This window comes from Salvia miltiorrhiza, chromosome 4 (genome assembly GCF_028751815.1).
Source record: "Salvia miltiorrhiza cultivar Shanhuang (shh) chromosome 4, IMPLAD_Smil_shh, whole genome shotgun sequence".
NCBI lineage: Eukaryota > Viridiplantae > Streptophyta > Magnoliopsida > Lamiales > Lamiaceae > Salvia > Salvia miltiorrhiza.
In genome coordinates this window covers 54,484,549-54,510,623 of record NC_080390.1, presented here as the reverse complement: position 1 = coordinate 54,510,623, position 26,075 = coordinate 54,484,549, and the positions used below count along the sequence as shown (strand labels likewise).

General features: G+C 38.2%; 6 protein-coding genes and 1 non-coding gene across 8 annotated transcripts; 4 read left to right on the top strand and 3 right to left on the bottom strand.

Moving 5' to 3' along the window:
* Positions 1–1,616: 1,616 nt before the first annotated feature.
* Positions 1,617–3,556, bottom strand: LOC131020749 (uncharacterized). The gene is made up of 2 exons (XM_057949765.1): positions 3,330–3,556; positions 1,617–1,917 (listed from the first exon to the last, which is right to left on the bottom strand). Exons 1-2 carry the CDS (start codon positions 3,441–3,443, stop codon positions 1,795–1,797), a joined length of 237 nt encoding a protein of 78 aa, XP_057805748.1. The 5' UTR covers positions 3,444–3,556; the 3' UTR covers positions 1,617–1,794.
* A 59-nt stretch (positions 3,557–3,615) lies between these two features.
* On the top strand, positions 3,616–3,687 carry TRNAC-GCA (transfer RNA cysteine (anticodon GCA)). Its single transcript has one exon. It is a non-coding gene; the product is annotated as a tRNA-Cys (tRNA).
* Positions 3,688–4,629: 942 nt separating this feature from the next.
* On the top strand, positions 4,630–7,235 carry LOC131020747 (rho GTPase-activating protein 4-like). 2 transcript variants are annotated; one of them, XM_057949763.1, is made up of 4 exons: positions 4,630–5,096; positions 5,388–5,662; positions 6,731–6,802; positions 6,922–7,235. In XM_057949763.1, exons 2-4 carry the CDS (start codon positions 5,441–5,443, stop codon positions 6,928–6,930), a joined length of 303 nt encoding a protein of 100 aa, XP_057805746.1. In that variant the 5' UTR covers positions 4,630–5,096; positions 5,388–5,440; the 3' UTR covers positions 6,931–7,235. The 2 variants fall into 2 exon arrangements, with proteins under 2 accessions (XP_057805746.1, XP_057805745.1); XM_057949762.1 differs by having other exon boundaries at positions 4,639–5,096; positions 5,367–5,662.
* Positions 7,236–9,790: 2,555 nt separating this feature from the next.
* LOC131020701 (AT-hook motif nuclear-localized protein 9-like) lies at positions 9,791–14,939 on the top strand. Its single transcript, XM_057949688.1, has 5 exons — positions 9,791–11,176; positions 12,745–12,809; positions 13,423–13,548; positions 14,001–14,162; positions 14,600–14,939. The coding sequence occupies exons 1-5, from the start codon at positions 10,741–10,743 to the stop codon at positions 14,714–14,716; spliced, it is 906 nt and encodes a 301-aa protein (XP_057805671.1). The 5' UTR covers positions 9,791–10,740; the 3' UTR covers positions 14,717–14,939.
* Positions 14,940–15,012: 73 nt separating this feature from the next.
* Positions 15,013–18,425, bottom strand: LOC131020645 (FT-interacting protein 3-like). Its single transcript, XM_057949591.1, has one exon. It carries the CDS (start codon positions 18,119–18,121, stop codon positions 15,110–15,112), a length of 3,012 nt encoding a protein of 1,003 aa, XP_057805574.1. The 5' UTR covers positions 18,122–18,425; the 3' UTR covers positions 15,013–15,109.
* Positions 18,426–20,952: 2,527 nt separating this feature from the next.
* Positions 20,953–23,230, top strand: LOC131020741 (actin-depolymerizing factor 6-like). Its single transcript, XM_057949751.1, has 3 exons — positions 20,953–21,171; positions 22,520–22,785; positions 22,889–23,230. Exons 1-3 carry the CDS (start codon positions 21,169–21,171, stop codon positions 23,037–23,039), a joined length of 420 nt encoding a protein of 139 aa, XP_057805734.1. The 5' UTR covers positions 20,953–21,168; the 3' UTR covers positions 23,040–23,230.
* Positions 23,231–23,299: 69 nt separating this feature from the next.
* Positions 23,300–26,000, bottom strand: LOC131020671 (uncharacterized). The gene is made up of 6 exons (XM_057949643.1): positions 25,877–26,000; positions 25,267–25,778; positions 24,309–24,501; positions 24,122–24,186; positions 23,835–24,045; positions 23,300–23,759 (listed from the first exon to the last, which is right to left on the bottom strand). The coding sequence occupies exons 1-6, from the start codon at positions 25,979–25,981 to the stop codon at positions 23,388–23,390; spliced, it is 1,458 nt and encodes a 485-aa protein (XP_057805626.1). The 5' UTR covers positions 25,982–26,000; the 3' UTR covers positions 23,300–23,387.
* Positions 26,001–26,075: the final 75 nt, after the last annotated feature.

The window sequence follows — 26,075 nt, the reverse complement described above, 5'->3', positions numbered from 1 at the left end:
CTTTAAAACACCCCACCTTCTTCCTTATTCACTTCACACCTCTTCTCCTTCTCTTCACACCTCTTCTCCTACAATTTTCTCCGTCATAGATCCACACAACCCTTTCTACGATCCAAATTGGTGCCCCGATCTCTCCTCCGATTATCATCCTGATATGGGAGGAATCAACTTGGAGGAGAGCCCGCCCGAGGAGGAACCGGTCAGTGCTCAGCAGAGTGTCTCCCCACCAAAGAAAGGCGGCCGGAGGAAGGAAATGGCCACCAAAATCAAGCACGACAAGGCCGCTAGGTACCGTCATACGTATGCTCCCGAGCATACGGATCTCATCGTCCAAATTTGGGCGGAGGAGACCAACGACTCGATCCGTGGGACGGATCAGAAGGGAGAGGCATATTGGGGCCGGATCCGCGAACGTGTGAACCCCATCCTCGGCGTCGACCTTAAGATCAAGCAACTTCAAGGCCACTGGTCCCGGGTGAGCGCGGATGTGCGTCTCTGGGAAGCTGTTTGGGTGGAGACGCGCAACAATTGGCCGTCCGGTCATTCGGATGATATGATTCGTGAAAAGGCCCAAACCATCTTCAAGGCTCGAAGTCCACACAGGGCCTCCTTCAATTTCTGGAACGCGTGGAGAGTTCTCCAGAACAATCCCAAGTTCAAGTCGATGTACCTCCTTGGAGACGTGCATGCCTCCAAGAGGACAAAGACTACGGAGGAGGGCGGCTTCATCACCTCGGCGTCGGGCGAGGAGATCTCTTCTGCCCGGCCCATTGGCAACAAGGCGGCGAAGGCGGCGGCGAAAGGGAAAGGGAAAGGGAAGGCAGCAGCGTCGCATACGAGCTCGGATCCTCCACCATAAATTGTGGAGAGGTTGGATAGGAACGACGCGCAGATGAGGGCATTCACCGCCCAGTACCAGCGGATGAACGATATCCGGGAGAGGGAGCTCGATATGCAGCTCCTGAACACGGATATGACGCACATGACGGACGCACAACGTGCATTGCACGCGTCCATGGTCGCCGACGTGCTCAGGCGTCGTGGTCTATCCTAGGCTTTTAATTATGTGATTTTAATGATGTTTTAGGTTTTTAAAATTTTTATGTTTTTTTTTTTTGGTGTTTTTAAATTTTTATGTATTTTTTTTTATGTTTTAAGTAATTTTAAATTTTATGTTTAATCCAGTATTTAAATATACAATAAAATTTAAATGAAAAACATAAAATCAAAACTAATATTATCAAGTAAGCTATCAAGGAACCCCAATGCAGCACTACCTACTCAATAACACAAATACTATCAAGTAGGCTATCAAGGAGGCTATCAAGGAGGTCCCAATGCGGATGCTCTTAGGAATTAATACAAAATTAATTAAAAATAAAAAAGGAATTGGAATACATGATTTTTTTAGTCTTAAATCAATAGTTTCAATCATTCAGGTCCGAAGTTAGTAGATAGTTTCCATCTTTCAGATAATTAGTTTGTGTTTCGAACCTTAACATTAAAACTTCCTTTTTAGGACAAGTCAATTTTATGGGTTTTTTGGGAGGAAGTCAAAAAAAAAAAAAAAAATCACAAAAGTGGGCAAATCTAAATGAGCTAAGCTGGAGTGTGACTGATCAAACCAAGCTCGAAAAGCGATAACATATTTTCACTATCAGAAATCAAAATTTCAGCTAAGAAACAAATACTAGTACACTGTATTTAGTACAGACTGTGATATAAAACTATTATCAGGAATGTGGTATTTAACAAAGTATGAGTGACATATCAAAAAAGAGAAGAAAAAAAAGACTAGGAGTGTTTCTCTGAAGCAGCTGAAGGAGGCTTTTCGATCTCACTTTGTGGAGTTTCCTCCTTCACTCCAAAAATGAACTCTTTCATTGACTGTTTGGCCGATTCCACCGCGTTTTTTATCTGTCATTGGGCAGTACATATCAAACTATTGAACACTGGCAATGCACAAAATGCTCCTATTCTCTATTAGAACTAACAACACAGAGTGCACGTAGTATTTATATCGAGTTCAACTCTACGTCTGAACTGTATGTTTTTTTTTTTCTACATGAAAAATGATCGAAAGTTATAAAAGCATGACTCACTGGTTGCTAAAACCAGAATGCATATTTTCAGTTTCCTAATAATGTTGTGCCTACAAAGTCATCGGATATGTGGAAGACAACAAAACCAGACTGCATTTATCAAGAATTCAATTCAGTATTGGAATAAGGAAAATTGAGAGGCGGTGGTTTCTATCTACAATCAAGCTCATTAATTTCAAAACAGGAATCATATCACACATGCTTTCTCACCTTTGAAAACATAGTAATCAAGAAATCATATAATCATGCAGCAGCTTGTGTTCAAGACGATTGTAGGAATCTATGCCTAGATGTTGCATGCTTTAGAAGTTGCATTTGCTGGTCTCTCTTAAAAGTTCAGTCCTACTTTTCAGTTAGTTCAGAAGACTTGGGTCGCTTTGGGGCGACCTCACAACATATCAAGGGCCGTACATGAAGAAACAAATGATGCTACTCAAAGTCTGCTACAAGTTCATCATAATGCAATGCAAATGATTCCTATTTTAAGTTCAGCATAGCTCTCCTCTCACGTGCACGATGCAACAGTATGTAAAACACCTCACTAGAGTTTCAACCAACTCCACGAAAACTTCATACTATGTCGTATTTCTGAGAATCTCATCCAAAACCTCAAGCGAGTTCTTGAGGTTTGTTGACAACTTTAACAACAGTAAGACTCTATAAGTTAGCCTCTCCAAATCCACACTCCAACACTAGTCTTTGAATCCGCCCGTGCACCCGATTCCACACTACAATTCAAATTATCAGAGCTGAACTTCAGCTTGATTCACATGCCTAACTCTCTACCTGCATATTCCCAATTTCACCTCCCTAATTCTCTTATTGTTGTCACTGCATTTAAGTGCATTTTTTCTTCATTAATGTTATTACTGTTAATCAGTTATTAGCAAGTGATTCCCCCAAATTTAGAGGGGGCCAAGCAGATCCATTCACAGTGACATTAATAAAAAAAAATTCACGAATTCCAAATTCAATTTTAATAGCGAGAACTATCTCCTTCTCTCCAACTCAATTAGCACAGATCCAATATCTCAGCCTTCAATTTCCTTCTCCAATCAATCGATTCAATTTCATACCGACGCTTCAACAAGAGACGATCAAGTCCACACAAACGCGACTGGAATCTAACACCGTAGCAGTTATAAACTAAAAATTACAACAAATAAAATCAAACAAAACAAAAACCGCCAAAAAAAATGAAGGAAGTGAGAGGATTAAGATACTTACGGGGTCGAGAAAGTTGGGCTGGGGACCGTAATCAGCCGTTAGCAGAAGATAAGATGCTGTAGCTGTGGCTATCATGGTTGTCCTCCTCACCAGCTTGTCCGTTTTTGGGTCCATTTTCTTTGAATTGATTGGAATTCATGTGACATGGAAGAGTTTATAGAGAGCACTGTTGTTTCTTCTTCGGGATTATTCGGTTGAAGGAGGAAATTAATTTAAATTAATTTGATAAGCGCTAATTGGATTTTATTAATATAGATAAATATAAAAAGCATAAAACAACAACTAAGGGTCCATAGCTCAGTGGTAGAGCAATTGACTGCAGATCAATAGGTCACCGGTTCGAACCCGGTTGGGCCCTTAAAATTTATGTGCTTTTTTTTTACTTTGTAAACATATAAAATACTAGAAACTATGTATGTATTAAAAAAAAAATACTGTATGTATTAAAAAAAAAAAAACTTTTATGGATATGAAATAAACCCTTAAAATTTATGTGTTTTTTTTTACTTTGTAAACATATAAAATACTAGAAACTATGTATGTATTAAAAAAAAAACTTTTATGGATATGAAATAAACATATAATGGGCCCTTAAAATTTATGTGTTTTTTTTTTACTTTGTAAACATATAAAATACTAGAAACTATGTATGTATTAAAAAAAAAAAACTTTTATGGATATGAAATAAACATATAAAATACTACTCCTATGTAAATATTAAAAAAAAAAAAACTTTTATGGATATGAAATATCGAAAATAGAAACCATATATTACGAACAAATAATTTATCTAACTTGTCATGAAGTATTTTTTTTTAAACATAGAAAATAGAAACTATGTATGTATTTAAAAAAAAAAAACTTTAAAGGGATATGAAATATCGAAAATAGAAACCATATATTAGGAACAAAATAATTTATCTAACTTGTCATGAATAAAATCTTTAATGTGATATATTAATAGTTTTAGTTATTTGGTTGGGCCCTTAAAAATTAATGTATTTTTATTTATCTTTTAAACATGGAAAATAGAAATATGTATGCATTTTTTTTAAAAAGTTTTAAGGAAATGAAATATCGAAGATAGAAACCATATATTAGGAAAAAAAATAATTTATTTAGCGTGTCATGAATAAAATCTTGAAAGTTATAGCTATTTTGCAATGGGGTACTAGATTTTTACGCCTCTAATAGATTAATCTGCAATTTAAAAAAGAGCAAATATATAAAACTGGCCACTTTCATATTGTAAAGATAAAAAATGTCCACTAAGATAAAAATGATAAAAACTGTCCACTTTGTAGTTGAAAAGACAGAAATACCCTTACTTTAAAATTTGAAAAAATGGCCACTCATTTCTCTCTCTCTCCTCTCTCTCTCTTCACCTTCACGTCACACTCTCTCTCTCTCTCTCCCTCTTCCTTTCCTTCTCGTCCTCGCCGCCGCTCCACAGTTGCCGCCCACCACCACCGCTACGCTGCTGTTCTGAGACGGAGGGAGCCGCGCGCGCGGCAGCGTTGCTCCGCCAGTGCTGACTCGCCGGGGAAGAAGACGCGCTTCTGGGAGAATTGAAATTAAAGTCCTACATTTCATTTTGCCCTAGCTCTTGCGCTGCTCTTGGTTCGCCGCTCCTCCAGTCGTCGGTAGCCCTCGCCTCACTGCGGTGTCGCGCTCACGCTGCTCTCATTCGCCGTTCCTCCGCCTGATCTCGCCGCTCCTCCGCACTAACCCTCGCCACCACCTCCGTTCGGCAGCAGCAGCCAGCAGGTTTCTTTTTTCCCTAATTTGTGTTCTATAATTTTTTCAATTTAATCTTTTTCCCTGCTGCGACAAGTCAGATGTAAATTTTTTTGAAATTAATCCACCATTGCTGGACGCACGGGACGTTTTCTTATGCCTCTTATAGGTTCGTCGACAAGGCTAAATGGTTTTACCTTTCTACTTGTTAATTTGTGCACATGAGTTGTTCGACGAAATGCTTATATGTAGATGACAATTGTGTGTTGTAATTTCAATTGTTTCCTTGACTGTTTTTAGGAAATCTTTGGTGGGTTGCAGAAGCAGGTCTAGAGTTCAAGAACAGACTATAATGGAGATTGGTTGCCCTACCAATGTTAGGCATGTTGCTCATGTTACCTTTGATAGGTTTAATGGCTTTCTTGGCCTTCATGTGGAGTTCGAACCTGAAGTACCTAGAAGGCGTCCTAGTGCAGTTTGAAGCTATCTTCAGAATCAACCCAGAAAATGGACAGGAAGAGTATGTGAGGGAGAAACTAAACAATGGATTGATCCTAGATGACATTGATGTTCACTGTTTAGTAGATCTCATTAAGGTAGAGTAGTCTATGTCAGTCTTCACACACTGAATTGAATCAATTCATAATGAAACTTGATTGTGTTATGATAGGCCTAGTTCATATTTCAAATTTTATTTGATGAAATTGATTGAGTTTATGAGTGTTTATATACTGGAAGCATGCTAGTTGATTTACAATTTATGGATGATTGTTGAACGAAAATAAAACTGGAATTCTGTCAAATTTTACAGCAGTTTCAAGATTATGTTTCAATGTGTTTTCATTGCTTGATGGCTTTGAAATTTTAGTATGTTTATCTATGATATGTCTATTTCGTCTCTGCAAAATTTCATGTCTATTGGATGATGTTTGCTATTTTTAAGATATTTTGGAAAATCATTGACAGAATCTGTCAACTGTTGGTAGACTTCACAAAAACGTTTGTTTCTATTAAGCCATGAAGGATTTTGCATCACCGTTTTTTTTTTTAACGAAACTAGACTCCGGTACCTTTCTAAAAACATTATATTTCGATTTTTATGACCTCTGAAACATAGCAGTTTATTATTTCAAAAATGCCCTGTTTTGCTGTCATATTTTTCCAACAGCAAAAGTATATGAGTTTCATGTTTTATTTGGCAGATCATTTGAACGAATTTTCTTGTGAAATTTTTACCAAGTCTTCAAGGATACCTTTGGTATAGGCTGATTAAATTTTATGAATTTTTGTAAAGGTTTGCTTTGGTTTCAAATGGCCTAAACAAAATTTGCAGAAACTGTTAATCTTTGACAACTAGTTTAGTGACTTTTTAACTTTCTTTCCTCTCATTTGTCTACGTAGTTTCTAACCATAAATATGTTGCGAACTTGGGATGGTTCTTACATGGTGCATTTTAAATTATATGTTTTGCTGCTTATAATTTTGTTTGTCTTCTGGATTTTTCTCTTTATTTTTAGTTATTATATTATAATTTACTGCACACAATATCAACAATTATTGGCAGTCTAGCATATGTTGTAGTTGACAAGCTGTTTTTACTTTCTTGATCGTTTTAGTGTACGAGTTTGACCTCTTGAACCGTTCTCCTTCTTGCTTCTTGGCAGATACTAGTTTCTGAAGCCAGAGTTTTGGGGCTTGGACCAAGATTTATGTCTATATGCATTACAAAGCTTGCTGTAAGTTCTTCTTGGCACTTTTCCTTGTCTTGATCTTGAATTGATATGATAGCTGAATGAGATACTTGTCTATCTGGGTAAAATGTCTTTGCTCATCTTCACCTACTACTTTCTGTCAGATTGAGTGACGCATATACTATGATGAAGTTGACGGGTTAACAGCAGAGTGGCTGGACACGACATCAACCCTAGTGCTCGGTCAGTCGCATAAACGTTCAAGCAAGAAAAGTAGTCCTTGAAAAATTAGCAAAACAGTTGACGAGGTCGCTCTGTTAATGAACCCCGTTGAGTTTGAGGGATCAGCTAGCCCCGCTGATGGTGGCGATAGCCTACCTGGCTCTGTATAGGAAATATGTGAAGACACATATTTCCCCTAAACACAGTTTGAGTTACAAAAGCAACGTAATTGATGTATTTTGATGGTATATTGAGTTCACAACGTAATTTTCTTGAATTCACAATTAGATTTATGAATTCACAACGTAATTTTCTTAAATTCACAACTTAATGTTTTTAAATTCACAACTAGATCCATGAATTCACAATCAGCTCGATGAATTCACAACTTAATGTTCTTAAATTCACAACTAGCTCGTTGAATTCATAACTTAATATTTTTGAATTTACAACCAAATTTATAAATTCACAACCAAAATAAATTCTAATTTTAATTGTGAATTCAAACTTTAAAAACCCCAAATTCACAACTACTTGAATTCACAACAAAAATAAACTCTGGTTGTGAATTAAATTTTAATTGTGAATTCGACTGGTTGTTAATTCACAACCAAAAAATTCTGATTGTGAATTAAATTTTTGTTGTGAATTTGACTAGTTGTGAATTCACAACCAAAAAATTCTGGTTGTGAATTAAATTCTAGTTGTGAATTCGACTGGTTATGAATTCACAACAAAAAATTTCTGGTTTAGGGTTTAGGTTTGAGGGTTTAGGGTTTAGAGTGAATTTAGGATTTAATGTTTAGGTTTAGGGTTTAGGGTTTAGGATTCACAACTAGGGTTTACGGTTTCAGTTCAGTTTAGTTGTGAATTTACTGTTTCAGTTCAGTTGTGAATTGTGAATTCAAACTTTAAAAACTCAAATTCACAACTACTTGAATTCACAACCAAAATAAATTCTAGTTGTGAATTCGACTGATTGTGAATTCACAACAAACATAAATCTGGTTGTGAATTAAATTTTGGTTGTGAATTCGTTTGTTGTGAATTCACAACAAAAAAATTCTAGTTGTGAATTATATTTTGGTTGTGAATTCGACTGGTTGTGAATTAAATTTTGGCTGTGAATTCGACTAATTGTGAATTCACAAACAAAAAATTCTGGTTGTGAATTTGACTGGTTGTGAATTCTCAATTCACAACCAGTGTGAATTCACAACCAAAAAATTTTGATTGTGAATTCACACTGGTTGTGAATTGCGGGATTTTTTAAAGGGGTGATGTAAAGTGGACATTTTTTTAATTTTTAATGTGAAGGGTATTTTGGTAACAGTGGACATTTTTTAAGTTTTTTATTTTAGTGGACATTTTTTATCTTTACAATATGAAAGTGGCCATTTTAAAAATCCACTCTTTAAAAAAGCATATGGAAAATAGAAACCATATATCCGGAAACAATATATTAGTAAGAAATTATTTATTCACTTGTCATCAATAAAATATTTAGTGTAATGTTTTAAAACATTGTTGATTCCAAAAAAAAAAAATTAGGATATGAAATTTAAAACAGCATATGGAAAAATATAACTATATAAGCCATGTATGTGGAGATAGATTTACTATGATTAAAAAGTGCAATTAAATGGATACACGAAAATAGATGGTTTTACAAATTGGGCAAGAGGTTGGTGCTGAAACTGCTAATGATTACAATCTACTTTATTTGGCTGGCTGGAAAATAATTTGAGATTGTGAACCTAGGAGTCTCAAATTTTTAAAAATAATTTTAATAATAATTTAGTACTTCTTCATAACAAGTGTGATGTAGATGAAAGAGCACGAATTTTTTTAAAAAAATATTGAAAAATATATATAAATATCGTGAGTGAATAAGGTAAAAATATAGTATAATGATATATATATTTTAAAATAGAAAGACCATACTTATAGTGGACAGACAAAAAAAAAAAAAAAACAACACCACACTTATAATGGATTGAGGGAATATTTACATTGATATTGAATATTTATTTTATAAATTACGTGTTTACCATAAAAAATAAAGTCGGTTGTAAAGTTCATGAATTTGTTAAAATATCGTATTGTTTTTCTAATGTTTTTATTATATATAAATTTTTGTTAACTACTATAGCTTCAACCAATATAAGTTTTTTAAAATTAAAATTGATAAAATCATAATTATGCTCTATTATGTCCCAAGAAAGGTTAAATGAGCTAGCAATTTTATGCATTGAAAATAAAATATTAAAAACACTTGATCTTTAAAAAACAATTGATAATTGCTTCTCAAAATGCTATAAGATCTAAATTATTTGATCCTTATTTTCTTATATATTGCACTCTATAATCAAATATTAAAGCTATGTTGTCATATAAACATAAAATATGTTATCTCTAATTGATAATAAAAATCTCAAAGTTTCATTTCTTAAAGTGTCAATATGTCTGATGGTGAGGTTGGTCTCAGATAAGAATTTACGAAAATAGAGATAAGGGCACCACTCTTATGAAGCCGAAGGAGTATTTCATAAAATTAACATTTTTTTAATACTACTATATTTTACTTGCCCACCAAAAAAATTGACATTACCTTTGTACGGGGAAGAAGATATGCTAATTATTTTAGCATTAATATATTTGATGCTACATATTCTATTTTCTGTATCCAAAAAAATAAAACAAATACAGTAAATAAAATAAAAAGTGATGCAAAAGTCACGCGCGAGGGGTGCGAGTGGGCGTTAAGTTTTGACAAAACACATTGAAATCTGACTTGTCTATAAAGATGATGAGAGATATCCACCAAGCGCCTGCTGCTGCTCTCTCCTGTTCAAGATTTTCTCTTTCTATCTCTACAAGCAAACAACCGCGCACCACACTAACTCAAAACCCGCATCACTCCTCACTCTATCACCTCATCACACACTACACACAGTGAGCCACAACACACACAAATTCACAGCACAAAAAAAGAGTCTTTCCTCACAAAAAATGCATTACGTTTCGGATAAGAATTCTTTCACTGTTATGGTGAGTTCATCAATGGCTTATTCTCACAAGCTGCGGTGCTAGCTGCTTTCATAAACAAAAACAAAAAAAAAATACTCTTTTTTCCATGAGCCCTTTTCGTCCTTCAACACTTTTTATTGGAATAGTTGTTTGAAATGTTATTGCATGGCTGCTTTTGGCTTGGGCAGTGATGTCTTCCTTTGTTGCTTTGTTTTGTTATGCTGGTAAAGGGTTGTGATGAAATGTGTGTTTGTAGGTAGTTTTGTGCTTTTGTGATGAATTTGGGAGCATTGTGTTTGATGAGAGTGAAATAGGAGTTGCATATATCTTCAAAATGAAGTCTTTTTCTTGTTCTGATTTAGTAGTTTTGCTATCTTTCTTCTTCTTGAATTGAAATTATTCAATCTTGAATTCCTCTTGGCTCTTACCAAGTCTCGTTCTTGTCTATTTTGGGGATAGTAATTTGTAAATAGCATATTTTATTATTGCCACAATTCAAAAATCTTGAGATTGAGCTTTCTCTTGCATTGCATCATAGAGCTATTGGGCTCATGTAAGTTGCATTGGTAGAGGTCTTCTAATGCCAAGTTTAAGCATTGTCAAAATCGAAAACCAACAGAGCATCCAAGCTGGAATTCCCAAGTTTTGCTCGATCAAGACATAGTTCAATTCTCATTTTTAAAGTGTTGTATTTGGCAATTTTGGAGTGACAACCATTTATAAGTGAATACATGGATCAAAGGGAAGCTATAACGCTGCAAGGTTCGGCCTCCTATTATCTTCATCAAGGAAATGCAGAGTCTGTCATGGGACTACAGGGATCCCCTGGCATGAATTCGATGTCTAATCCTGGTTTGCACTATCAAACCAACACCGGGAGGAATATGATTGGATCATCATTACCTTTAGATACTTCATCGACAATGTCACCTCATGGAATGAGTGTTGGCCCACCTCCTGCGCTTGGTGTAGGTCCGCCTCCTGCTATGATGCAAGGTGAGCCCGTTCGTAGGAAAAGGGGAAGGCCGCGGAAGTATGGACGTGATAGTGCTGTTTCATTGGCATTGTCACCCTCCACATCTAATCCCGTGCCATTTGTGAGGCCAGCTCAGAAGCGGAGAGGAAGGCCACCAGGGACGGGTCGAAAGCATCAAGAAATCCCCCTTGGTATTTCTGAATCTTTGTCATCTTGCTCTTTTCTGTTTCATGGCTGTTCTTGGATACACTTGCTATTTCTTGGTTGCAAACAAAAATGAGTTTTGGTTGATTTCTTTTAAAAAATAAGTTATCTATCCATTTGAAGTATATAGTTGCATGTTAATGAGTGAGTTTAGATATTATTTACTCTTTAAGTTTTGTTAATGATGGAGTTTCTTGTTTGGTATCTTTGATCCTAATAATCGCCATTCAAATGCATAATTTGAAAATGGTAAGGACGTTTAGGCTTAATTGGAAGTCATTGAATAGATAAGATGCTGCATTGGCCAATGTTAGGTGCAAAATGCACAGACAGGATTTTGGTGTAGGAATTATTGATTTAGATATGGTTTGAAAATTAAAATGTATGATTTTATCAAATGCTAGTCTTGAATCACGCGCTTCATTATGTGAATTTCGTGATAGAAACTACTATAGAAATAATTTATCATGTAAACAGGCACTTGTGATTATAGTAAATTATAGAATTTTGCTCAGCGAAAGCCTTGTACAAAGACGGGACATTTTCAGAAGTTACCTAGATGTAGAAAGTAAGTTACTGAGTTTCCTTTAGTAGCAGAAGCGCTTATAAACATATATGTTCATGACCCTAGGATCGATTGCTACCTCAAAGACCTACGTAACTTGCACGCTCCAGCTACTGATTCACCATTTTACCTTTCTCTGTATGAAATAACTGGTGTTGTCTTCATTGATGACAAGTGGCTGAATACATAGTGCCACCTGCAAATACCGCGGCAATTGAGCCTTAGCTGCTGACTCACCCCTTATCTCTATGTAGAGATTGTTACACCTATTCTCCCCATTCTCTACTCTCCTCTCTCTCTCTCTCTCTCTCTCTCTCTCATTTGCACAAACAATGAGTTTGCACAGAAATATTTTGGTAGTGACAGATATGTTTAAAGTTCCGGATCAAACTGGAGGAACACATCCAGGTTATTTTAAATCTTGTCAATGGAGAAAGCGTGTTTTTTTCTTGTCATATGACGTGAAAATCATCAATTTCCATAATTTAGCTGATATGCGTTATTCTCAAGCTGAACCTTTTTACTCAAAATGCAACCTTTTCAACTCGTTGATCCAGACACCCAGGATATAAATTTGAGCATGGATCTGTTCCATTAAATACGTATTCGAGGTTTTAGTCACTCTGTCGTGGGTTATTGAGAGTCACTTGTTGTGAAAACACCAATAAATTCTCATTTATATCATTACATATATGCAACTACCAAATTCTTGATATCGCTCCGAGCCTTGAAAATTGAGTTCTTGGATGATAATGTATGCTCATGTCGTATTGTCATAATGTTTTAATTTCCTTCCAATTTGAGGATGTTTATCACTCAGTTACTAGTCTTTTTTTAATTAAAACTCTTTGGCCAAATGTCTTCTTATTATGTTTAAATTTGACAGCATTATGTCAACTCAAATATTATGATATGTTTCTTTCATGCATTATGTGGATATTTGAAGTGTTTACTTTTTCTTGATTTTGTGGGAATTCATCTTTTTGTCAGGCGGATCTATCTTTACCGGGCCTGGAAAGCTTGTCCCGCATATCATCAATGTTGCTGTTGGAGAAGTTAGTGCAATTTCAACTATCTGAATGAATTTACCTAACATCACGTATTCATCTGCATCTTCCACCTGTTTCTGTCATCTAGCTAAGAAACTCCTCAAAAGAAATTTATGAAGTTGTAATACTTTTCATAAATAGTATAGTGAGATAGAGCTTCAGCATATCTAGTTTTCATCAATTAAATATTTTGAAGTAAATCATGGAAAATATTGTTGAAAGGAACTTGGATAAAGCCGAAAATATAAATCTTATGATACATCATTTTCCTGATCTGGAACATCTCGCTTATGTCGCCTTCAAGTCTATATCCTCTTTTCTTGATGTATTAGTTCATACATGGGAGAAATTGGCGGAGTAGGGCATAATTATGATACCAAAACATAAATTCTTCCTGAACTATGACAAAACTTTGATAATATCCGAGTGCAGCAGGACTCGACAAAGAGAAAGGGAAGGCTTGAATCATTAATTAAAATTTATATGATCTAAATACTTTATATGTCTTTCCGGGCATCTTACAAAGACATTTTCAATTTTTCATGATAACAAATTGTCAACTTCTGGACATCCTTAATTTATAATTAGTGGATCATTTATCGCAATAGTTTTTCTGCAGGATATCAAAAGAAAGGTACTGTCATTTGCACAGGGGCGACAGAGCACAGTCATCTTATCAGGAAATGGTACAATATCAGCTGTAAATATTAGAATATCAAGTTCTGGTGGGAGCGTCACATACGAGGTATATGCTCCATTTTCTTACTAACTACTCCTGTATTTGCAATAAGAAATGTGAAGACTAGAGGCATCAGATTGAGTACTATGCTCCAGCAGTTCATAACGAGGGTTGGATTGTAGTCCATTGAAAAATTTAAATGCCTTATCGGACTAGCACGATTTCCGTTAAGATAGCTCACAGGTCAAACTATGAATTTTGCAAATATTTCTCAATGTAATCAATTCAAGCTTCAACTTAATATTAATTTGTGAAACTTTCTTTCCTATCTATCTAAAGTTTGATAGTTGTAAATTCAGTTTTAAACATTTGAACTATTTATGTTGATTCATAATCTTCTGTAGAAGTAGATCTTGTTGATCGAAAGATTATTTGCCTTGTCTAGCACTACTAGTCTTCCCTTGTTTCTTGCTTCGTGACTCAATATCAATTTTTTCTCTGCTTTCATTCTTTTATAGGGACGCTTTGATATTTTGAGTTTAACTGGTTCGTATGCACAAAATGATGTGAATGCGCCTCACGGCCCAGTCGGCTGTCTGAATGTTACTCTTTCTGGTCCTGATGGGCGTGTCATAGGTGGTGGAGTTGACGGTGTCATGCTTGCTGGCAGCCCTGTTCAGGTAGCTTTATAATCATTCAGCATTGAAGTATGGCTCTTTTTCTGAATTTTAGTTCAATTTCAAGATATTTGGTTACATGATACTTTTGTAAATAAATTTACCACGGTATTTATACCCCGTATAACTAATACACCCACCAACAAGTCAAACTAATTTTGTACTTGATACACTCCAAAAATAGTTTCTTATGTGGATATTTATGTGCTTTCTCCCTTTAATGCTGCTGCGGAAGTGGATACTGTCGACACAGATAATCTTTTCAGTACAATACTTGCTTAAAAACCTTACAAATTAATCTGTAATTTCCTATCCTCAAGTTTGTGGTTCTATGTGATACACTTACTTTGATGATGAGTAGCTTGATTGACATAAGCAATTCAACTCTCTCTTCCTATTTCATACTAATTTATGAGGCCTCATTCGATGAATGGCTCCAGGTTGTCGTGGCAAGCCTGCTACCGCGCACCTCAAAGACGAAAAACATTGCTGGGGGAACTTCAGCAGATTCTGAAGATCATACAGTTGGGAATCTAGTCATTCCAGCTAATGCTTAGCCTAGTTCAGAATCTTAGCTCAGTTGGGTATGGATAGATAGAAATCCATTGTCTTTAATTTGTTCAAGTTTTCAACTTCAACATCCCAGCGACGTCTGGATGAGACTGCATTATTGATTTAGTCTTCAGCAGAGCATCTTGACTCTTAACCATGTTGCTACTTTACCTGACATAGGTTGCACTAGTTCAGATCTTTGTTAATGATTCAGTTCTTCATTGTATACATCTTGATTCTCTGTTTCTTGAGATTAGGAAATGGATTTATCTGTTGATGCAGGAGTTTTTGACTCTGAAAATTGCCAAGAATGTGATGAACTTAGCTTGAATTACATGCAGAAATATACAAACAGTATTAACAGGTCTGATGAGTTTCAGGCAGAAGAAGATGGCAGGTCACAACATGCTATCAGTTCTAGCAGGCAGGCGGCGGAAGAAGTTGAGCGGCGGCGAAGGCAGCTTGCGTCGGAATTTGGGAGGTCTCATGGCGTAGGATCCGGCGGCCATCATCAGCAGCTGAAGAGGCACGGCATAGAACACGACGGCGGATGCAATGCAGAGGGCCATGAATATGACCGTGGCACGGGGATCCCGCCAGCTCAGAAGCGCCTGCACCCGCTCCCCCTGCGACGCCACGTCGCCCACGACTCTCTGAACCCGGCCAGCGACGCTCCGCAGACGGTCATACCTCATCCGCAGAGTATCACCACTTCTAGCCGTCGGGAACGTGTCGAACTCCTCGTCGAGCTCGTCACTCGTCACGGTGTCCGCCCACGACAGCCTCATGTTCATGTGCGGCGGGTTCTTCGGCCTGAACCGGTAGTTCCAGAGCCCGATGAGGAACATGTAGAGGTACAGCGTTGGCAGGATCAGCTCGGGGAAGAACACCAGCATGACAAAGAGGGCATATACCAGCAGCGTCGTGACCGGATTCTTCCACTGGCAGACCTCGTTGAGCCACTTGGAGACTGCGAAGATGCCGTTGAAGACCGCCATGAGTCTGTAGAAGTTGGCCTTGCTGCGCCTCATGCTCCATAGATGTGAATTGGCATCACTCATGTACTCCACCACTTCCTTTCTGAGAGGCGGCTCGGCCCGGCTCAGACGCGCTGTCAAGATGCTGACGGCCTGGATGCGCAGCACGTCGAGCTGCAGCACCGATAACGGCCTTACGTAGTGCATCTTGGGCAAAAGAGGCCTCGAGTATAAGGCCATCATGTTGAGCATCGACGTGCAGGTGAACCGGATCGCCAGATGCAGCTCTCCCATCTTCTTCACCCCGGAGGGGTGAAGAACGATCAACGGATACGAATGCGTGTAAACACGGTTCGTCTCAAGGGTCGAGATCCGGATCCGAACCTTCCCGATCTTGAGGTCTCTGTGGCCATTGCCATTGGCACCACCACCAAAGTAGCCATTGTCGAAAACACCAACGGTTAGAACGGTGGCCGGATCGAAAACGTCCCAAGTATATTGCTCATTGAACTTGGGGTTCAAGCTATCTGTGATAGTTCTTGTCCGAATCCACTTCTGTCCATACTTGGCCACACAGAACGTGTCCGAAGTCCCTCGGCCGTTTCTCGTCTTCATTGGCGTGAGGGCGTCCACGCTCAAGATCCCGAGCTCGAGCAGGCCTACGGGTGGCTTCCACAGTTGCTTTGCTGTTGGTCTGAGATCACTGCTATACTGCGTGGACTCATCAAGAACATGGTAGCCTCCGTCGAGACATATTCGGAGATGGATTCGGCTAGCAAAGTGATCCCTCTTGGGCCCCTCGACATCTGTGGCACTCGACTTCTGCAAGTGAAGCCATCTCGAGTGCACCACTCTGTCGTCGGCCCTTTTCTCGACCGTTGTCAAGGGCACGAAAGCCATGCCGAGGGTCTCGTCTTTGTTAGGGCCGACACGGTCGTCGACCGACACCACCAGCTGATCGTCGTCGAAGGGCTCGGCTGCAACAAACATGAGGTCCTCGTTCCACGACGCGTTCGTGGTCTGCGATTGGACTGGCTTGGTCCTCAGGACCTGGTTCCCGATCTGGGCCCTCACGTGCACGACGGGGAACCGGTTCCTGTCCTGCACGACGAGGTCCTGCACCTCGATCACGGTGACGCGCACGTACCACAGTCTGGGCGCGTGGTACACCTTGGACCGGACGTGCGTGGACGGGACAGAGGTGTCAACGAGGCTAGCGGCATCGGAATGCCAAGCATCGGCGAATGCCTCATCAGCTTGTGTCCCTATCCAGACGGCAACCATCAGCTCTCCGTGCTTTCTCTCGCCCTTGCTATCCACGAGACGGTGCCACTCCGGCGCCAATGGGCTGTCCGGGGGCGACCGTCGTGGGATCTCGTGGAGGTCGAACCTGAGCAGGCCCACAAAATCGTCCTTGATCACATCCTTGTCCATCACCACAACTTCCAAAACCGTGGCCTGCACCCTGTCCTTTGAAAATGTGAACACAGTGTTCCACTCTGGGTTCTTAGTCTTCTCGAAGTGGCGCGTGACGCCCTTGTAGTTGCCGAGCCTCACCTCGACGTAGGGATCGAGGCTCCCCGTGGCGTCCTTGGACGGGAGGTCCCGCGCCTTCACGACACGAACGAAGAGAAACTGCATTGGCTGCACAAGATCGTACAAGCTGGAAGACCTAACCCGGCCCCCTCCTCCAAGGACCGGATTCGTCTCTTTCAGCGCGAAATCAGCCGGCTGAGACGATGATGAGTTCGGATGCATTCGTGCAGATTGTGATGCTTGAGGCTCGAACCTCATCTCACTAGCACTGAATTGAGGTGCCTGGTACGATGGCATTGAAGGAGTAGAAACTCGTTGTTGTTGTTGTTGTTGTTGTTGCGGGTGGTGATGATGATCCGTGCCAGAAAGAGTGTACAAACTGCGCCTAGACGACGCCTTCTCCTCGTTCCTGCGAGGGGGTGATGGCTCATCGTGGATCGAATGCAGGCTCGAGGTCGAGGAGGCTTCGTGGTGATTGACTAGAGGCGAGCTCGCAAGATCACCAGTGAGGTAGACTTTCAAGGCGAGCTCGCCTCGGGTGGAGGAGAAGAGGCCGTTTTTCTCGAGGGGGTAGTTGAAGACGACGGCGTCGGGGAGAGGGACGAAGGAGGTGCCGTTGATTCGGAGTTTGCCGAGGGAGTATTTCTTCCCGGTGGTCTTGTTGATGCTGAAGAGGTGGGCCTCGAGGGTGAGGTGGTGGAGGTCGAGTGGATTGGCGACGTTGAAGTAGAAGGTCTCGTTCCAGAAGGGGTTGAGGTCTCTCTCCTTGATGGTGGTGCGGAACTTCTGGCCATCGAAGACCAGCTCCACGGCGGCGCTCGAGGATCCTTGGCCGTCTTTGGGGAGGAGGTTGTGGGCTCGCACAACGTCCACTGCTAGCTTCAAGTTGTTGTTCATCTCACCTCCACTTTGTCATGCGAGAGAGAGAGAGAGAGAGAGGCGTGGGATTGAAGTATTCAAAGCATTGCAAGATATATGCACACAAGTAATGCTTGCAACATGAATTAAGAGGAAAATTCGAGGAAGAAAGAAGAAGTCATTAAATAAAAGATAATGAAAAGTCGTTTTAAATTAACGTTGATTTTTTGTGACAAGATTAAGGGGGTGTTTGGTTGAACTCAACGGCTTATAAGCTTAAAAAGTGTTTAGCAGATAATTGATTACATTTGAATCGTGCTGGGATGGGTTGATCATAAACAAGAAGACATGCCTTTTGGGTTTTTGGGAAAAATTAATAATTATATGTACGCAACTAACTAACTTGTTTGATTTTGTAATGACAAAATAATTGGTCAAGTCAACCCTTAAGCACTTGCAACTATTTACCAGAATTTGTGTCGCCATCACGTTGTATTATTGTAAGCATACGGTAATTTCTTGTAAATTGCAAGGCTCATAAGGCGTATTTTGTTACGCGAACCTCGAGAACCTCGAGAAATTTTCTTTCGACACGGGTTTTAAAGAGGAAGTATTTTATGTGTTAAACGTGGAAGGTGAATAAAAGAAGAAAAAAAAATCCATATATATTAGAAAAATGCTCAAATTTTACGGACAATTCGAAAATGAATACTGCTCAAGCTTCACGGGACGGAGAGAATAATTTGGTTTAAAGATGTATAATATACACTGGGCTGCTTAGCTCCGTCACAACTTAGTCTAGGTGTTAGTTTAATTTTGAACTTCTATTTTCACTTGTGTGACAATATTTAAAATAATTCATAAATACACATTAATTGTTAGTTTTGGATTATAAATCAGTTATAGGCTTTTAAGCCTTCATTTCTTGGTCGAGCCTTATAAAGCTAAGCCCAACAAAAGGAATGCACGAAACCATCCACATTAGATACTAATATTGTCTTTAATTTGCTAAATGCTACATATAGATTCATAACACTATTCATATTATGCAAATAATTACATTAATGTGATTACTTAGTTCAGCAATGATATGAACTTAATTTATCCTTTCTATTTTAGAATATTTGTATATTTAACGGAAGTCCAAAATACTGTTACATGAGCTGAAGTCACTTACTTTCTTCATCCTTATATATGGGCCATGCTACAATCTTTTAATTGTCTATATATAGAAAATTGCTAAATTTATTATATTTGATAACATCATTATGCACGTCCTTATCAAATATTTTAATCAAGACTCAGTTTACTTATTTATTTATTTCTCTGACAGCCAATCAATAACTTGATTATACCAAATCAGCATCTTAATGATCAAAACAATAATATCCTACTAGTCCAACATTTATTTTTGAAAGCCCTATTTGTCCGACTTAAATAATTGGATTTATTCGATGTATCATGTACCATTGTACCTAGCAATTATTCGAGAAAAATACGATAAGTTATATAGATGTACTGCTGCATGCTGCACCCGATCATAAGAAATTATTTTTATTTGACCATCCATATATAAGCATCTCCTATGCCTAATCCACTATCTACAACTATTATAAACAAGTGTGTATACTTATAAAATTTGGCATGCCTATAACATTTTATGTAATTTTAATTTTAAAAATATTTTATATACGACCAAAAACTTAACCTAGACCAAAATAATAATTTGGCCATAAACTATTCAATTGATAAAAGTATGACTTATTCAGCAATCTTCCCCCCTAAAAACACACGCAAACAAACAGAAATTTTGACAGAAAAAAAATATACTCCATCCGTCCCCAAAATAAGTTCCTCTTTGGGGACGGCACGGGTTTTAAGGAAAATGGTAAAGTGTATTGATAGTGGAGAAAAATATGTTATATAGTATTGAGAGTGGTGAAAAGGTGAAAAAGTGTTATAATTAGTATTGGGAGTGGTAAAAAAGTGAAAAGTAAGAATAAATAAAGTATTATTAGTGGTGGGGTAGTTGTCCAAAAATAGAAAGAAAGAAAGAGGAACTTATTTGGGGGACGTCCCAAAATGGAAAAAGAAGAACTTATTTCAGGGACGGAGGGAGTATTATTTTTCATTTTCTTCTAAAAAATTCGAACTTTCAATATTTTTCATACAATATCTTGCTATACAAAATTCAATGATGAAAACATGACAAAAAAATCTCAAATTTTCAGCGTTTTTCAGTAATGGTGGTTCCTAATATAGTTTTCAACAATGACGATCCCCAAAGTATTATATTCGGCGAAATAAGTCATCTTTCCGTCATCGAATTTTGTATAACGAGACATTTTCTAGAAAATATTAAAAATTTGGAATTTTTTAGCAAAAAACTAAAGGTTCGAATATTTTATGAAAAATGTTAAAAGTCCGATACATAAAACACCATTAACCCTAAACTTTAATAAATCCAACAAATTCCTTCTTTATTTGATTACAATTGCTTATTGCTCATCTCTCTCTTCCTCATTTATTGTTGTGTCTTATTGAACTTTTGTAGTTCGATTATAATAATACAGAAACGATCACCTACCCACCGTGGGCATGCATAACGTGCCCACCATGATGTGACAATTGTAATTATAGTAAGATAATTTTAATTAGAGTAAGATTTATTAATTCTCTTTCCTAATTAAAATTGCTACATCAGTGGTGGGCACGTTATACTTGCCCACGGTGGGTAGGTGATCGGTTCTGTATAACAATAATAATAAGGGTTTGACCACTTCCTATTGTATTTACTAATTTTTTTAAAGAAGTATTTACTATTTATAAATACGCAAGTGTATAAATACACGCATGCGAAGAATAAAAAGACCGTATTTTCCCTAAATGCGGCAAGGTTAGTTAGTTCCTTCAGTTTAGCTTGTAAACAAACACCCTCAAATCTCTCTCATCCTTTGAATTTTTAAATGCCCTACCGAAATTCAAGGATCCATTTCTCTCAATTCTATTTTCTTCTTCTTTCCCTTTAATCTCTAATCACATTTCCGCATTTGCTCGAGGCTGCTCAGATTTTCACTAAGAGCAAAATGGTATCTCATTTTTTCCATTCATTCTCTTCATGTGATGATCATTCAGCTCCATTCCTTTGATCTCTATTTCTTTTCTTACGTATATGTTCTCGAATTCTTCTTGTTGATATCCACATTGTTCATGCGTGCGCGTGTTTGCGTAATTTGATATTTTGATTGATTTTCTTCAGCACTGTAAGGTGATAACTCTATGAGCACATTTTGATAGGTAACGTAACGTGTTTGTGTGTGTGTGTGTGTGTCTAAATCTTTTGTTAATGTGATTGTATTTCAGATGCATTAGCATATCAATATGTACACATGTGTGTGTGTGTGTTTGTATGCATTTCTTCATGCTGCATTTTTTTGATTTTGATGCTGGCGGTATCGAGAGATGAGAGATGGCCAACTTTAGAGTCTAGATCCGGAAATGTGAATAAATTCAATTGCATCTCTTGTTTACTGCATATTGTATGTGCTATTTGCTCGAATCTATGATTAAAATTTCAGGAAAAACAGTGATGAATACATTTAGATTAGTATATGTCTCTGTTCCTTACATTAATTGAGAAGCTAAAGCTAATATAATGTGTTTGTGTGTGCCGATTTTTTTTGTTAATGTGATTGTATTTCATGATGCATTAGCATATCAATATGCACACATGTGTGTGTGTTTGCGTGCATTTCTTCATGCTACATTTTTTTGATTTTGATGCTGGCGGTTTCAAGAGATGAGTGATGGCCAACTTTAGAGTCTAGATCCAGAAATGTGAATAAATTCAATTGCATTTCTTGTTTACTGCATATTGTATTTGCTATTTGCTCGAAGTTTTGATTAGCAGTATGAAAACATTGTAAAATTTCAGGAAAAACAGTGATGAATACATTTAGATTAGTATATATGTCTGTTCCTTACATTGAGAAGCTAAAGCTAAAGCTAATGGATTTCAACATTGAGGGAAGGATTTGTGATCCATTATATTTTGTTGCATTCTGATGCACCATCCTAATGCCTCAAACAAGATCAAGAATGCTGCTATTTTATGAAATAATAATGCAGATTTTAAGGGAAATTACTTAGAGACAGATAGGACCATAGTCTAGGCTCTAGGGCGAAAATCACAACATAATTGTAGCTCGGAAGCGATCTCCAAAACCTGCCATTTTCATGTATTCGAGCAATTAGTTGTTTGTTCCATCATATGATAGAAATAGAACGAGAATTTGTTGTCCTTATAAAAATTTTACACTTTATTAAGTCGTCCAACAGGATCAAGAATGCTGCAAATGTATAAATAAACAGGATCATGGTTTTTGGGGGGAAAATTACTACTCCTGTTTTTGGTGCTAAAAATTTGATCCTAAACAGGCAAATTCTGCATCTGGAATTGCTGTGGATGACGCGTGCAAACTGAAGTTTTTGGAGCTAAAGTCAAAACGGAACTTCAGGTACATCGTGTTCAAAATCGATGATGGACTCCAGCAAGTGGTGGTGGAGAAGGCCGGGGGCCAAGGAGAGACTCACCTCGACCTCAACAATAGCTTGCCTGCTGATGATTGTCGGTATGCTGTCTTCGACTATGACTTTACAACTGATGAGAACTGCCGTAAGAGCAAGATTTTCTTCATTGCATGGTGAGATCACATAAACTTCAGCTTCTACCATGATATCTGCCCCATATCACATGATATGACTATTGCAAATATGTTTTTGATAAAAATTTCGTAACGTTTTCAGGTCACCCGAGACTGCAAAGGTGAGGACCAAGATGCTGTACGCGAGTTCAAAAGATCGATTCAAGAGAGAGTTGGATGGCATTCAGGTGGAGTTGCAAGCAACTGATGCAAGTGAGATGAGCATGGACATCTTCAAGGAAAGAGCTTATTGAAGTTTTTTTGCTGAGATATAGCGCTACTTCTATTTTAGTAGTATTTGTTTAAATCTTTCTTAATCACATGGTTTCTTTTTCTTTTTTCAATTTTGACATTTGTTATGTCAACTAAGCCTAAATCTTCTTGGCTTTAGCTGACTGCTTTGAATTCATAATTTCCGTTATATCTAGAGATGGTTTTGCAAGGATGATATGCATGCATTATGAGCATCATTTTCGATGTTTCTTTTCCTTTTATAGCATTGCTGCGGTTCCCAAATCCTAACTCTTCAATCCATTTCTCTTTGCAAGTCAAAACTGTAAAAGGAAACTATACAATAATCAGTTTGTTACATCAAATAAACCTCATTGCTCCATATGCTTGTAGTCTTGTTTCCTCCAATACTCGTCTTCCCACGCCTCCACCTCGTTCACGGCCTCCATTTTCGCTACCGCAAAAGCTCCAAGATCTCGAGGCTCAAAAGGTGGAGGCATTTTACATGGAGGCGAATCACTAGGCGAATTCTCCATGGTTTCCTCCATGAACTCCCTCCATTTCCCATCTGCAGGGCAAGCCAGCAGCTCCGAGCAAAGTTCTGTCGCGTTTGGAGGGATCTTAGGCTTGTACTTGAACAGCTTCGCGTACTCATTTAGCAGATGGAACATGTAACCATAAACATTCTCCATTTCCAGAGCCTCATGGGCGAAGCGACTCCCGGCTTCCCCAATCTCCTTTGCCTAAAGACCACAGAATTCAGTCGAAGATAGAGTAAAACACATGAGACTAAATGGTAAGAAGATGGTATGAGATACCATTGCAGTGTGATTGTTGCCCCATTCAACAGCAAGTTTAATGGACCTGCACATTCGGGTGTCTCTAACCGGCCAATAATGGTGTTGAGGGATGAGGCCACGCGTGAAGAAGTCGTGCCAACGGGACTGGATGAGCAAGGTGGGCGAGTTGCAGGATAGAATGTACTTCTTACTCACAGACCATCCCCATCCCTCTGCATAAATCTTGTACCTTAAAACAAAAAATAACCAAGAATCAGAAACAACACTTTGTTTCTCCTGTTGAGTTGAATGTGTATCATAACCACCTATGGCTGCACTGATTTGCAAGATTCGACTGCTTGAATCCTCTCCGCTTCTCTTCTTCCCAATCCTATGAAATATCAAGACGAAAACAAAAGAAACTTGGTATATATATATCATATGCATGTATTCAAGGATCAGTACTAATTTTGCTCTCGTGCGATGAGAATGACAAGAGATAGGAGTGCTTACTACGGAGTAAAGGCGGGCGTTCCAGTCGTTTTGACGAGTGAGATTGCATTGCATAAGTTGGTATCTTTGAGAGGAAACCTTGTGGTTTCCCTTCCAGTAGGCGTAGGGCACTCTGTCCTCCCATTTCAAATTGTCCATCCCTTGTTTCATCTCCTTGAGAAAGCTGCTCCATGGCTGTATATTTAGCTCTGCCCTGCACCACTTCACCACAACATCAACACCTCCATGGTTTTCCAAATATTTTAAAACATTTAAAATACTACAAAATTAACTGATAACATTCTTTTTTTGAAATATCGAAGTCTTAGTTTTTGTTTGGGCCTTTGATTTAAATATGATATAGAATATATTTTCATGCACTTGATGATTGTCATATTTTATGATAAATGTCATTTTCTTAATATTTGAACTAGCACATCATATTTCTCATACTTCTTTTTTTGATAAACTTAAACAACGTGTATACTAATTAATAATATTATCATCTAGACTATATTAAGAAGCCAAGATTTTAATTTGAAATCAATTTTAAATTGATTTCAAAATTGGAAATTGAAGATTTATTGGTAAATTATATTTTTTTCTTTCTATTTTCGTTTTTTCCTTTATCTTCTTATTTTTTTTGTTTTATTTTTTCTAAAATTATGAAATTCGACTAATTATAAAATATATATATTGATATATTTTATAGAAATATTTGATTTAAAATGTAAAAAGTATTTAAAGATTAAAATTTTAAAAGATTCTTTCTCCTTTCTCATATTATTTTTTTTATTTTATTTATAATTATGATAATTGAGTTGATATCAATTTTATATAAATATACGAATACAAAAAAATTTTCTATGCAAGGTGCAAAGCGTGGAAGAGAAAATGTGCATGGAACATTAAGAAATGTGCATGGAAGAGAAAATGAAAATCTGAGTTCGCGGCAGTAGAGAGCGTGAAGAAACATTACCAGCCCCAAAAGGTCCAATCGGGGAAGACGATATCGAAGGTGCGATTATCTGCGCAGTACTTGAACAGCGGCGGCGGGATCTTCCCCGCCGCCTCGTACTGCTCCGCTTCCACCACCGGCCGATCGTCACAGTTAAACATCAGCTCCAGATCGGGCAATTTCCCTCCGTACCTCGCCATCAGCTGCGCGAACCCCCACAGCGTGAACAAGCCGCGCGACTGGAACGCCTCCGCGAACTTCTCCACGTACATTCTGCCGTCCAGAATCGTCAGCCGGAAATGCGCACTCCGCCGCGCCTCCGCCACCATTTCCTCGGCGATTCCTGTGTTTCTCCAGTGGCGCAGGTCCTCGTGGATCCACCGGAAGTATTCGGGGCAGTCGGATCCACTCTGCTGCTTCGCCTGCGAAAAGGTTGAGTGATGTTTGGGGCATTTTTTGGTGTGATTCCATGTCATGCAGTCCAGATCTGGCACTGATGGTTCCTCAACGACAATCACAGAATCATATTTAGCCTGCGATGAATTCGGAATTTGTTGGAAAAAGGAAAATATTCAAAATCAGATCATGAATTCTAAGTAGAGTAATCTTAATTAGAAACAAGTAGTCTTACGAGGTGAATCCGTGGGGCGAAAAACAGCAAAGAAATGAAGAGGGAGAGAAGAAGAAGAGGGAGAGCAGGAGCCCTTGGCCTTAACAACAATCTGATGTTCATCATCAATGTGTGCGTGTGTGTGTGCGTGTGTTCACTTCACAATTTTACAAAGCGTCGCGCTAAGATTTATATATGTGCGCGCGCGCGAGAAAAGTCA

What these genes read in the sequence shown, in the direction of transcription:
- LOC131020749 (XM_057949765.1), bottom strand. Translation starts at nt 3,443, where the DNA reads ATGGACCCAAAAACGGACAAGCTGGTGAGGAGGACAACCATGATAGCC. An exon ending in AGCCCAACTTTCTCGACCCC is followed by an intron (nt 1,918 to 3,329) that starts GTAAGTATCTTA and finishes GCCCAATGACAG; the next exon opens with ATAAAAAACGCGGTGGAATC.
- LOC131020747 (XM_057949763.1), top strand. Translation starts at nt 5,441, where the DNA reads ATGTTAGGCATGTTGCTCATGTTACCTTTGATAGGTTTAATGGCTTTC. An exon ending in GTTTAGTAGATCTCATTAAG is followed by an intron (nt 5,663 to 6,730) that starts GTAGAGTAGTCT and finishes GCTTCTTGGCAG; the next exon opens with ATACTAGTTTCTGAAGCCAG.
- LOC131020701 (XM_057949688.1), top strand. Translation starts at nt 10,741, where the DNA reads ATGGATCAAAGGGAAGCTATAACGCTGCAAGGTTCGGCCTCCTATTAT. An exon ending in TCAATGTTGCTGTTGGAGAA is followed by an intron (nt 12,810 to 13,422) that starts GTTAGTGCAATT and finishes GTTTTTCTGCAG; the next exon opens with GATATCAAAAGAAAGGTACT. An exon ending in TTGCTGGCAGCCCTGTTCAG is followed by an intron (nt 14,163 to 14,599) that starts GTAGCTTTATAA and finishes GAATGGCTCCAG; the next exon opens with GTTGTCGTGGCAAGCCTGCT.
- LOC131020645 (XM_057949591.1), bottom strand. Translation starts at nt 18,121, where the DNA reads ATGAACAACAACTTGAAGCTAGCAGTGGACGTTGTGCGAGCCCACAAC.
- LOC131020741 (XM_057949751.1), top strand. An exon ending in AAGATTTTCTTCATTGCATG is followed by an intron (nt 22,786 to 22,888) that starts GTGAGATCACAT and finishes TAACGTTTTCAG; the next exon opens with GTCACCCGAGACTGCAAAGG.
- LOC131020671 (XM_057949643.1), bottom strand. Translation starts at nt 25,981, where the DNA reads ATGATGAACATCAGATTGTTGTTAAGGCCAAGGGCTCCTGCTCTCCCT. An exon ending in TCGCCCCACGGATTCACCTC is followed by an intron (nt 25,779 to 25,876) that starts GTAAGACTACTT and finishes AATTCATCGCAG; the next exon opens with GCTAAATATGATTCTGTGAT. An exon ending in GATTGGACCTTTTGGGGCTG is followed by an intron (nt 24,502 to 25,266) that starts GTAATGTTTCTT and finishes GAAGTGGTGCAG; the next exon opens with GGCAGAGCTAAATATACAGC.